The sequence below is a fragment of the Oryctolagus cuniculus genome, chromosome 13, assembly GCF_964237555.1.
Source record: "Oryctolagus cuniculus chromosome 13, mOryCun1.1, whole genome shotgun sequence".
Taxonomy (NCBI): domain Eukaryota; kingdom Metazoa; phylum Chordata; class Mammalia; order Lagomorpha; family Leporidae; genus Oryctolagus; species Oryctolagus cuniculus.
This window is the reverse complement of record NC_091444.1, coordinates 20468676-20481731: the sequence shown is the minus strand read 5'-3', so window position 1 is coordinate 20481731 and position 13056 is coordinate 20468676. Positions and strand designations below refer to the sequence as shown.

Genomic DNA, 13056 nt, shown 5'->3' with positions numbered 1-13056 from the left:
TTTCTTACTGTTGTGTTTTTGCAACAAAGATTTAAATAGACACATATTTTTAATAGCAATTCACCCAGCTGAAGTGTAGAATTCAGTTGTTTATATATATTCAGAGTCATGCAACCATCATAATCTAATTTTAGAATTCCTATCAAAAATACATGAATATATTTTTATTACATAGCAATGTATTCTCATTTTAGGAAATTATGAAAACTAACACAAAGAACTAATTTTCCTTAGTTATAATACCACTCAGATGTTATTACTGTAAATATCTTGATAAGTTTCTGTAGGTTTGTAATCACACTGTCTCCTACTCGAACCAGCGCCCATATGGGATGCTGGGACTGCAAGCGGCGGCTTTACCCACTATGCCACAGCGCTGGCCCCGAAAGCTTTCTTTAACCATTCTTTTAGGATAGGTCTCCTGGCAACAGATGTCATGATTTAATTTTCCTGTTCTTCCTAGGTTGACAGTTTTTAGCACTTGAAAGATGTCATGCCACTTCCTTCTGGCCTTCATGGTTTCCAATGAGAAATCTGCTCTTACTCAAATTGTTTTTTCCCTATAAGTAAGGAGAACAGTTTTGCTACTTTCAATATTTTTTTCTTTGTCGTTGGTTTTTAAGAAGTTTGGGTATCTGGGAGTGGATTTCTTTGAGCCCATCATGTTTGACAGTTGCTCAAATTTTGAATCTGAAGATTTTCTTTTACTAAATTTGGGAAAATAGCATCCATTATTTTCTCAGCTACTTAAGCATCGCTGTCTTTATTCTTTCATTCCAGGACTCTGATGATATGGATCTTAGGTCTTTCGTTACTGTCTTACAGGTCCCTTATGCTGTTCAGTTTGTCTTTTAGATCTATTTTCTCTCTGTTCAGACTGGGTAATTTTTATCATTCCATCTTCTAGCTTATGAATTTTTTTTAAAGATTGTATATGTGAGAGGCAGAGTTACAGACAGAGAGGAAAAGACAGAGAGGTCTTTTCATCCACTGGTTCACTCCCCAGATGGCTGCAACAGTCAGAGTTGGATGGATTTGAAGCCAGGAGCCAGAGTTTCTTCTGGGTCTCCCATGTGGGTGTAGGGGCCCAAGCACTTGGGCCATTCTCCACTGCTTTTTCAGGCCATAGCAGAGAGTTGGATGGGAAGTAGAGCAGCCGGGACTTGAGCCGGTGCCCATTTGGGATGCTGGCACCACAGGCAGAAACTTAGCTTACCACAGCGCCAGCCCCAGTTTATGAATTCTTTTCCCTCCCTCCCTCCCTCTCCCTCCCCCTCCCTCTCTCTCCCTCTCTCTCTCTTCTCTCTCCCTTCTCTCTCCCTCCCTCCCTCCCTCTCCCTCTCTCTCCTCCCTTCCTCTCCCTCTCTCTCTCTTCTCTCTCTTCTCTCTCTCCCTCCCTCTCTCCCTCTCCCTCCCTCCTTCCCTCCCTCTCTCTTTTCCATTGGTGGCTGAATCTACTGAGTTTCTAATTTCAGTTATTAAATTGAGTGTTTTTCAGTTCCAAAATCCCTATTGGGGTCTATTTTATTTCTTCTGTTTCTTTGATGAGACTTTCCAGTTTTCTGTTTGTTTCAGCCATGTTAGTAATTGCTCATTGAAGAATTTGTTATGACTGCACTGAAGTCATGTCAGGTAATTCTGACATCTTTACCATTTCTGTGTTAATATCTATTGACTTTTCTTACTAAAGTTCAGATTTTATTTGTTCTTAGATTGACAAGTAATTTTTTTCAGTTGCAGTTGCAGTCTGAGCATTTTGGATATTGTGAAGTTGTAGATCTTGTGTGTGAGCAGGCTCAGGTGCTGCAGCAGTGGGGGAAGGGAGATTGCCGTTTTGTTATAGCAGTTGGGGGTCCTCACTTAGCCTCATTATTGTTGATGGGCAGGTGAGGCTCTGAGCAGGTCTCTGCTGACCCCAGCCCGTCTTGGAAGGATAGAAATACCTTGTTGGTTCTCCTCATGTGGTCTTCACCAGCGCTGGTGATGGGGCCTCCTCCTGCTGAGGGTGGTGCAGGCCTTCTCTGACATAGTCCAGGGATGGGGGCTGGTGACTGTTTAGACCTGCTGAGAGTGGATGTCTGGGCTCGCCCGGGCCGTGCTGGCCGACCCTGTGCCTGTCCAGAGGGATTGAGTCCTTTGAGCTGAAGAAGCCAGGCTCTTGGGGTTTTTGCCAGTGCTCATTGACCTCGCTGGGTTGTTGACGTCTCCGTCACTCAGTCCATGATAGGAGAGGTGAAAAATCCAAAGAGCTCATGATGTCATCCTCAGGGGTTATAGTTTCTAGTCAGTGACCACCTTTGAGAGTCTGCTTGTTTTCTATGTGGTGTCCAGGGTGTTGAGCTGTACTTGGTAGGAGGGATTCTTTCTTAATTCTTCAAATAACAGATCCTTATCGTTTTTGTTTGTTTTATTCACACTGTGATGGTCCTACTTCTGGGACAACTTCAGAAGTTTCAGATATTCCGCACCTTTCAGTTCCTTAAAAAAAAAAAAAAACACATATACACAATACCTAAGGGCCAAATGATTTTAGATGTTTGAATTTGTTATTTATGTCAAACTCAGAAGCTTCTGTGTGGCAAAGGAAACTATCAATATAATGGAGAGCCAGGCACTGCAATGTGAGAAAATATTTGCAAGCTAGCTACCCTCCCGACAAAAGATTCATATCCAGACTTTATAAGGAACTCAAAAGACTAAAACCTAGTCCAGTCAAGAAGTGGGCGAAGGGCCTGAATAGACATTTATTAAATGAAAAAATACAAATGGCTGACAAATATGTGAAAAACTGCTCAGTATCACTAACCCTCAGGAAAATGCAAATCAAAACCACAACAAGATATCATGCTACTGCTGTTGGAATGGCTGTTGTTAAAAAAAAAAAAAAAAAAAAAAAAGTAAATGCTGGTGAGGATATGGAGACAGGGGAACTTTTATACACTGCTGGTGGGAATTTAAATTAGTGCAACCACTAAAAATTGTATGGAGATACGTTAAAAATCTGGTGATAGAACTGTCAGGTGATCCATCAATCCCCCTCCTGGGTGTTTATCTGAAAGCCATGAAATCATCAGAGAGCCCTGCTCCACCGTGCTGATCACAACACTGTTCACAGTAGCCAGGGCACGGAAGCAGGGAGCTGTTCACCATCAGCTAACTAGGTACAGAAAGTGGAGTGCCTACACAGTGGACTGTACCATGCAACCATGATGAAGAATGAAATCCTGTCATTTGCAGCAAAATGGATAGACCTGAAGCATATCATGTTATGTGAAATAAGCCAGTCACAAAACCTGGTTTCCCTTGTATGTAGGAGCTAAAAACCACAACTCCGTCTGAACACAGCATGGTGGTTACTGCAGGCTGGAAGAGGCAGGGAAATAGAGGGAGTTTGGGTACAGGTACCACATCAGAGTTGGGTTAGAGGAATCACCTGGCGTATGGGGTGACTCTAGTTCATAATAACCTATGAGGTCGTTCACGAGCAAGTAGAGAAGGGTGGCTCCAGGACTCCAATGTTAAAGTCATGTCAAGCACTTCATGGAAATGATCACACTCACTCGATCAGTACCTGTTGTGTGCATATGTTAAAATGTCAGACTATGGCCCAAAAATATGTACAGTTGTTAATAAGAAAAAAATTTCTTGAAAGAGTGGTATACTTTACCACTAAGTTAAAAGGATGTATTTTAACTTAGATGAATATAAAATATTATATATGTTAACTTAGATACTTGCTCTTTTTTCTTCCTAGCTGGAGTCGAGATGGGCATAAGCTTGTCAGTGCTTCCACCGATAATATAGTGTCACAGTGGGATGTTCTTTCAGGCGACTGCGACCAGAGATTCCGGTTTCCTTCACCCATCTTAAAAGTCCAGTATCATCCACGAGATCAGTAGGTTTAATCTAAGCTGTTCCTTTCCTGGGGTGGGGGGGTCTAACTGAATGAGCTAGCTCTAGTCTCATGACAGTTTCCATTTAAGTTGTTTTTACAGAAGATTTCTATTTTATTCATTTGGAAGGCAGAATGACTGACAGATTTTCATCTACTGGTTCACTCCCCTAATGCCTGCAACAGCCACATCTGGGCCAGGCTGAAGCCAGTGGCCTGGAACTCCATCTGGGTCACCCACGTGGGTGGCAGGGACCCAAGCACTTTAGCCATTATCTGCTGCTTCCCAGACACCCGAGCAGGGAACTGGATTGGAAACGGAGTTGCTGAGCCTTAGACTGGTAGTCGTATATGGGATGCCAGCAGCTCTGCCACATGCCTGCCCCATTTAATTTCTTAGGAGACAAATGCAAACATCTATTCAAATCTTCTACATAAAATAATCTTTCTGTCTAGGTTGGTTTTTACTGAATACATTTGAAGGAGAGTGTTGTATTATTAAAAACTGACAGTATTAAGACTTTTGGGATCGGCAAAGGTGGGAATAAATATAATAACTGGAACTTTTCAGCCTTGATTATTTGAATTTTCTTTAGTAGGGTTTCCCCTACTCATTAAAACTCAAAAGCTCAATATTAAAACTACATTTAAGAGGAAGTTACTGGGGCTGGCACTGTGGCGCAGTAGTTTAATCCTCTGCCTGTGGTGCCAGCATACCATATGGGTGCCAGTTCGAGTCCTGGCTGCTCCTCTTCCAATCCAGCTTTCTGCCATGGCCTGAGAAAGCAGTAGAAGATGGCCCAAGTGCTTGGGCCCCTGCAGCCATGTGGGAGACCAGGAAGAAGCTCCTGGCTTTGGATCAATGTAGCTCTGACTGTTCCAGGCTTTTGGGGAGTGAACCAGAGGAAGGAAGACCTTTCTTTCTGTCTCTCCTTCTCAGTGTCTATAACTCTGCCTCTCAAATCAATAAATAAAATCTTTATAAAACAAAAAAAAAAGAGGAAGTTACTCACCATCATTACCATGCAACTATTTTCATTTCTCTGGGTTCTCTCTTAGTCAAGTTTCCTTTAAGGATAAAGTTTGTTATGTAGTGCCTCATAGCACAATATGTATTAGAGTGCATAAGCAGGCCTTTTTTTTTTTTTTTTTTTTTACCACCTTTGGGATCAGTAGTTTGCTGTTTTACTTTCGTGTTTTAGCATTGCTAGTTTGCTGCGTCTCCGTATGTATTTTAGTTATTACTTTGTTAAGGTGGGACCCCATAATTTTACTCAGTCTTTCCCCTGTTACTAGACAGGTAGATTTATTGTTTTCATTACTTCAAATCTGTCTGAACTGAGAGAGCTGATGAGGGTAGAGGACAGGGATCAGGGATGAGGACAGGGAATCAGTCTGCCAGTGTCAAAGCAACAGCCAATATACCATTCATATTTTTAAACAGGAACAAGGTTCTCGTGTGTCCCATGAAATCTGCTCCTGTCATGTTGACCCTTTCAGATTCCAAACATGTCGTTCTGCCGGTAGACGATGACTCCGATTTGAACGTGGTGGCATCTTTTGATAGGCGAGGAGAATATATCTATACAGGAAATGCAAAAGGCAAGGTAAGCCTGGAAACCTGGAGGGTGGTGAAACATGGGTAACACTTTTTTTTTTAATTTAAAGATGAATTTATTTATTTATCTGAAAGGCAGAGTTACAGAGCAAGAGGTAGAGATAGAGAAATCTTCCATTTGCTAGTTCATTCCCCAGATGGTTAAAACAGATGCAGCTAGGCTAGAGCCAGCTGAAGCCAGGAGCCTGGAAGCCATCTGGGTCTCCAGGTGGCAGGGCCCAAGCACTTGGGCCATCTTCTGCTGCTTTCCCAGGTGCATTAGCAGGGAGTCCCATCAGAAGCAGAGCAGCTGGGACACAAACTGGCACCCATGTTGGATGCTGGTGTTATAGGTGGTGGCTTAACCACTACACCAGTGCCAGGCCCACGATCAGGCATCTTGGGCGTTGATTCATTTCATGCTTCCTTATTCTCCTTTCTGAATTTCTTTACAACTGGACTAAATGTGGCTCCTACTTGTAGCTGATTGTACCCTGTTTTTCTCTTGCCATCATGATTGCTGGTATTTGGATTTAGAATGGTCAGAGATTCTTGGACCTGGAAAAGGATGGAAAGGCCTTTACTGGATTTTGGTAATGAAAGGCTGACACTAAATTGTAAAATTACTTTTTTTTTAAAGATTCATTTATTTATTTGAAAGAGTTACACACAGAAAGACGAGGCAGAGAGAGAGGGAGAGAGAGAAGTTTTCCATCCGCTGGTTCACTCCCCAGTTGGTTGCAACGGCTGGAGCTGTGCTGATCCGGAGTCAGGAGCTTCCTCTGGGTCTCCCACGTGGGTGCAGGGGCCCAAGCACTTGGGCTGTCTTCTACTGCTTTCCTAGGCCATAGCAGGGAGCTGGATCAGAAGTAGAGCTGCCGGGTCTTGAACTGGGATGCCAGTATTGCAGGCGGCAGCTTTACGTGCTACATCATAGTGATGGCCCCTGAAAAATTATTTAATTAAATTTAAATCATATTATCATCTGGAACTCTGCTGATGAAAATGTCTTACTATGTATTTTTATAGGGCTGTATGTAATTAGCCAAGCTTGTCCTGTAGTACTGAGGCCTCCATACCCTCTTTCTTCCTGTTAAACTCCTGCCCTACCTTTTGGAATGTTGGGAAGATGTAGATTCTTGTGTCTGGGATACATCGTAAAAGGTGCTTCTCTGGAAAAAGAGGTTGGGCAAGCTTTAAAGTTCTTTCTATACTTAGAATTTGTGGTTCTATTATGCACGTTGGTTATTATTAATTTTTTTTAGATTTATTTATTTATTTGAAAGTCAGAGTCACAGAGGGAGTATGACAGAGAAATATATCTTCCATCTGTTAGTTCACTCCCCTAAGTGGTCATGAAGGCCAGAGCAGAGCTGATCTGGAAGCCAGGAGCTTCTTCCAGGTCTCCCATGTGAGTGCAGGGGCCCAGGAGCTTGGGCCATCTTCCTCTGCTGTCCCAGGAGCATCAGCAGGGAGCTGGATTAGAAGTGGAACAGGGGCCAGTGCTGTGGCTTAGCTGGTTAAAGCCCCAGCCTGAGTGCCAGCGTCCCTTATGGGCACCGCTTCAAGTCCCAGCTGTTGCACTTCCGATCCAGCTCTCTGCTATGGCCCAAGTGCCTGGGCCCCTGCATCTGTGGGAGAGACCCATTGGAAGCTCCTGGCTTCGCATCAGCTTAGCTCTGGCTGTTGCGGTCATTTGGCTCTACCTCTCTCTGTTTCTCTTTCAAATAAATAAAATAAATCTTAAAAAAAAAAAAAAAAAAGTGGAACAGCCGGGACTCGAACCAGTGCCCATATGGGATGGCAGTGCCATAAGCACTGGCTTAACCCACTATGCCACAGGACTAGTCTCATATTATTGAATTTTTGAACTAGGTCACATGGGCTGATTTAGAAATTGACATTACAAAATTGCTGTAAGGTACATATAACGTAAGTGTGACCATTTACCCTCTTTAGCTGTACAGTGATGGTAAATACATTGATGTGCCACCATTACAATTGTGCGTCTCCAGAATTCTTTATCTTGCCAGACTGGAGCTGTGTACTCATTAACTAGTAATTTCCCATTCCCTGCTCTTCTCTAACCCCTGAAACCACCGTTCCACTTTCTGTCTCTGTGAACTTGTCTATCCTAGGTACCTCATATAAGCAGAAGCCTAAGTGTGTGTTCTGTGAGACAGGCTTATTTCACTTAGCATAATGTCCTCAAGGTTGACCTATGTTGTAGCAGCATCAGAATTACTCTCTTGTTCAAGGTTCGGTTGTATGTGTGCATCACATTTGTTTGTCCATTCACCTGATGAATACTTAGATTGCTTCCAGCTTTTGGCTATTAAACATCAAGTTTTAATAACAGTTTAAGACCCTTTATCTTAAGAGGTAAAGGAAATACCAGCTAATGGTGTTGAGGTGTTTGGGATTAGTAGACATTTGTGTTTTTACCCAGTCTCTGCCCACTTCACAGAAGCCAGATGTAATTACTGTTTGTTACCAGAATATTAACTTTTGTTTTTCTCCTTTGAACTTAGATTTTGGTCTTAAAAACAGATTCTCAAGATCTTGTTGCTTCCTTCAGAGTAACCACTGGAACAAGCAATACCACAGCCATAAAGTCAATTGAGTTTGCCCGGAAGGGGAGGTGAGTGGGCCCTTGTCCTTAAAGACAGCTTTTTTTTTTTTTTTTTTTAACTTTTATTTAATGAATATAAATTTCCAAAGTACGGCTTATGAATTACAATGGCTTCCCCCCCATATCATCTCTCCCACCCGCATCCCTCCCCTTTCCCACTCCCTCTCCCCTTCCATTCACATGAGGATTCATATTCGATTCTCTTTATATACAGAAGATCAGTTTAGCATACATTAAGTAAAGATTTCAACAGTTTGCTCCCACACAAACATAAAGTGAAAAATAATAGATGATTTTTTAAATGATGATGAAATCAGATCAGACCTATTGTCATGTTTAATCCCAGTGAGAGTCAAGTTGGGAATTGATAATTTCTTCTTCTTCTTTTTTTTTTTTTTTAACAGAAGATCAGTTTAGTATACATTAAGTAAAGATTTCAACAGTTTGCACCCCCATAGAAACACAAAGCGAAATATACTGTTTGAGTACTCATTATAGCATTAAGTCTCAATGTACAGCACATTAAGGACAGAGATCCTACATGAGGAGTAAGTGCACAGTGACTCCTGTTGTTGACTTTACAAATTGACACTCCTGTTTATGGCATCAGTAATCTCCCTATGCACCAGTCATGAGTTTCCAAGGCTATGGAAGCCTTTTGAGTTCACCGACTCTTATCTTGTTTAGACAAGGTCATATTCAAAGTGGAGGTTCTCTCCTCCCTTCAGAGAAAGGTACCTCCTTCTTTGAAGACCTGTTTAAAGACAGCTTTAAAAGTGAGTAGACTGCAGAAATACGTTGAGATTTGCAGCTTGTTTATATTTTACAGTTAAATTTTTTTCTCCCTTAAAGGTGTTAGAAAATCTTAGTAGTTGGTTCTTGAATTTATAAAATTTCCTGCATTGGACCAGTGTCACATCTTCCTTACTTAGAGGTTATAGGGCCATTTCTTTTCTTTTTGAGGATTTATTTAAAATGCAGAGTGATGGGAGAGTGATGGGAGAGTGATGGGAGAGTGATGGGAGAGAGAGAGAGAGAGAGAGAGAGAGAGAGAGAAAGAAAGAGAGAAAGAAAGAGAGAAAGAAAGAGAGAAAGAAAGAAAGAAAGAAAGAAAGAAAGAAAGAAAGAAAGAAAGAAAGAAAGAAAGAAAGAAAAAGAGAGAGAGAGAGATCTTCCATCCCTAGTTCATTCTCCAGATGGCCATAATGGCTAAGGCTCAGCCATCCAAGTTCAGGGACCCAAGTATTTGACTATTTTCTGTTGCTTTCCCAGGTAAGTTAGCAGGAAGCTGGATTGGAAGTGGAGCTGCCAGGACTTGAACTAGCTCTCTGATAGAGGATGCTGGCATTGCGAGTAGCAACTTAATCTGCTGTGCCACAACACTGGCTCCTGCCATTTTTTTTACATAAAGGTATCTGAGTGGTCAGTGCTTGGAAGGAGAGTGCCTGGCTTGTAGTAAGTGCTGGGTAGAGAGGAACTGTTGTCATCAGATGGATGGCGTCAGGTGCACCTTGTAGCTGGATGTGCAGTCACGTAACGTTTGTTCACCCTTTCAGTTTCAGATGTTGTTTGTGGTAAGTTTGGTTACCCAGTTAGAAGTAGATAAGCAGAAATTAGAAGAAATAGGTTGTTAGTAAGAGATAACATTCATTCTATTTTGTTTAGGAACACCTGTATATCCTTAACTGACATTCCAGTTTAGTTCAAAATATCTCTCTCTCCCTTTTTTTTTTTTTTTTAAAGATTTATTTATTTATTTGAAAGTCAGCTACAGAGAGAGAGAGAGAGGGAGAGACTCAGATCTTCCATCCATTGGTTTACTCCCCAAATGGCCTCAACAGCCAGTGCTGGGCCATCCCAAAGCCAGGAGCTTCTTTTGAGTCTCCTACATAGATGCAGGGGCCCAAGCACTTGAGGCGACCTCTGCTGCCCCTACAAGTGCATTAGCAGGGAGCCATATCAGAAGTGGAGCGACCGAAACCTGAACTGGCATCCATATGGGGTGCGGGCATTGCAGGCAGCAGCTTAATCTGTTGTGCCACAGTGCCGGCTCCTAATTCACGTTAGTGAAGTGTGTAAGAAAGTGACGAGGGCAGGCGTTGTGGCAGGGCAGGTTAGACTGCTGCTTAGGGTGCCGTCATCTCATGTTCGAGTGCCTCCAGCAACTTCCTGCTAATGCACCTCCTGGGAGGTTCAGGTGTTAGATCTCTGCCAGTCAGGGGGGGGACCCAGAGGGAGTACCTGGCTCCTGGATCAGCCTGGCCCAGCCCTGGCTGTTGTGGGCATTTAAGGCCTGAACCACTATAAGGAAGGTCTCTCTCCCTCTCTCCCCTTTCTGTTGTTCCGCTTTTCAAGTAAATAAACCTTTAAAAAGAAAGAAAATCTGAAATAAATTGTATTTTAGATAGATCTCTGAACTTTCCAGTGTCATTCCAGTAAAAAATTGGACATTTTAAAGTGACAAGCTTCATTAACTCATTAAGAAGAATATATTGGGGGACACCATTGTGGCTTAGTGAGTAAAGCTGCTGCCTGTGTGCCTGCATCCCATGTGGGTGCCAGCTTGAGTCCTGGCTGCTCCACTTCCTATCCAGCTCCTGGCTGATGGCCTGGGAAAAGCAGTGGAAGGTGACCTAAATGTTTGGACCCCTGCCACCCACGTGGGAGACCCAAATGAAGCTCCTGGCCTTGGCCTGGCCCAGTGCTGGCTGTAGTGGCCATCTGAGGAGTGAACCAGTGGATGGAAGATCTCTCTGTGTCCCTTTCTCTCTCTCTCTCTTTCAAAATAAATAAATAAATCTTTTTTTTTTTTTAAAGAGAATATATTGGGGGCTGGCATTGTGGGTTAAACTGCTACTGGAGATGCCAGCAACCCATGTGGGTGCTGGTTTGAGGCTTGGCTTCTCCACTTCCGATCCAGCTCCCTGCTAATGTGCATGGGCAAGCAGAGAAGATAGCCCAAGTACTTGAGCCCCTGCACCCACATGGGAGACTTGGATAAAGCTCCTGACTTCTGTCTTCCGCCTGGTCCAGCATGGTCACTGTAGCCATTTTGAGAGTGAACCAGTAAATGGAAAATCAATTTCTCTCTCTCCTCCACCCACCTTTCAAATAAATAAATAAATCTTTAAAAAGAATATATGTATATAAAACAGATTAAAGAAATGAAGTGTTTGTGTGTGTTTAACTGTAGCTTGTGACTTCAGCGTGTAAGTGTGGAGGTCTCACATTTCAGTTAGGTACGGTTGTGTTCAGGAATATGCAGGAAGTATAAAACACTCTCACTTCAGATTGTGTTTTGGTTTGGAAGGGGACCAGTGGATACACAAGTATTCTGGTCTGTAGGTTTTCACCTAGTTTCTCCCTCGTTCCTTAGTTGTGTGGCACTAATCTTAGTCATAGAACGGATTTCTGACCTCTGGTGTCTTTGGTTTTTCTATAGTTGCTTTTTAATTAACACAGCAGATCGAATAATCAGAGTTTATGATGGCAGAGAAATCTTAACCTGCGGAAGAGATGGGGAGCCGGAACCCATGCAGAAACTGCAGGACTTGGTGAACAGGTGCGTGTCGCACGGGAGGAGTGAGTGACAGTGCTGCATGGGCGTGGGTGCCAGATCGCCTTGGGTCCTTTCTTTGTCCTCTAGGACCCCGTGGAAGAAGTGTTGTTTCTCTGGGGATGGGGAATACATCGTGGCGGGCTCGGCCCGGCAGCATGCCCTGTACATCTGGGAGAAGAGCATCGGCAACCTGGTGAAGATTCTCCACGGGACGCGAGGAGAACTTCTCCTGGATGTGGCTGTGAGTGCAGCGGGGCATTGCTTTGTTCCTTGACCAGAATATTTTGAATCTGTTCTTATGGCCTGTTTTTCTTTGCTTCATTAAAATTTAGTGGCATCCTGTTCGACCCATCATAGCATCCATTTCTAGTGGAGTGGTATCTATCTGGGCACAGAATCAAGTCGTAAGTGTTTTTCTGGTTAACTTGCCTTGAAAGTAGATACTCCCTTTTTACCAAAGAGCCTTACATGTAATACACTAAAAGTTACCTGAATTCTTTTGCTGTGAGTCCTGAGACCTAATGAAGTAGTTTCAGTGCATTTGTTTTCTTTTTTAATTTTGAAAGTGCATCTGTTTTCACTTTACTTTAATGGGAAGGTCTTAGTCTCAAGCCGATTTACTAGTTCTGTTTTTAGTAAGGAAATCTAGTGTTCTTTCTGTTAACATATTTTTGTTACTTAGTTGAGAGATATTTTTCTTTGACTTTTCTTATTTTCAGCTCAGTTTTTGTTTTACATACTGGTTTTACTTTAAGCCTTTTTTTTTTTTTTTTTAAGATTTATTTATTTATTTGAAAGGCAGAGTTAACAGAGAGAGGTGTTCCAGGTGCTGGTTCACTCCCCAGTGGGCTGCAACGGCCAGAGCTTTGCCAGGCCAAAGCCGGGAGCTTTGTCTGGGTCTCCTTCATGGGTGCAGCAGCCTAAGTACCAGGGCTGGCCTCTCCTGCTTTTGTAGGTGCCTTAGCAGGGAGCTGGATCAGAAGCGGAGCAGCCATTATTTGAGCTAGCAGCCATATGAAATGCCAGTGTTGCAGGCGGCAGCTTAACCTGCTATGCCACAACGCTAGCCCTACTTTTTACTTTAAAAAAAAAAAAAAAAGATTTATTTATTTATTTGAAAGTCAGAGTTACACAGAAGGAGAGACAGAGAGAGAGAGAGAGATAGAGAGAGAGAGAGAGATCTTCCATCCACTGGTTCACTCCTCAGCCGCAATGGCCAGAGCTGTGCCTATGCGAAGCCAGGAGCCTCCTCCCAGTATCCCACAAGGTACGGGGCCCAAGGACTTGGACCATCTTCCACTGCTTTCCCAGGCCACAGGAGAGAACTGGATTAGAAGTGGAGCAGCCGGGACTCGAACTGGCACCCATATGGGATG

The 13056-nt window shown here is 43.0% G+C and overlaps 1 protein-coding gene across 11 annotated transcripts in view; it reads left to right on the top strand.

The window, feature by feature from the left end:
- RBBP5 (RB binding protein 5, histone lysine methyltransferase complex subunit) overlaps positions 1-13056 on the top strand; it is a 37958-nt gene that overhangs the window by 14388 nt on the left and 10514 nt on the right. For all 11 annotated transcript variants that reach the window (XR_011381368.1, XR_011381367.1, XR_011381366.1 and 8 more), the window contains 6 exons: positions 3755-3895; positions 5337-5499; positions 8021-8130; positions 11564-11683; positions 11768-11921; positions 12013-12084. Coding sequence is in view for 8 of the 11 variants with exons in the window: in XM_002717447.5 (XP_002717493.1) it covers positions 3755-3895; positions 5337-5499; positions 8021-8130; positions 11564-11683; positions 11768-11921; positions 12013-12084 (760 nt within the window). In the remaining 3 variants the exon portion in view is untranslated. The remainder of the gene's footprint in view (positions 1-3754; positions 3896-5336; positions 5500-8020; positions 8131-11563; positions 11684-11767; positions 11922-12012; positions 12085-13056) is intronic.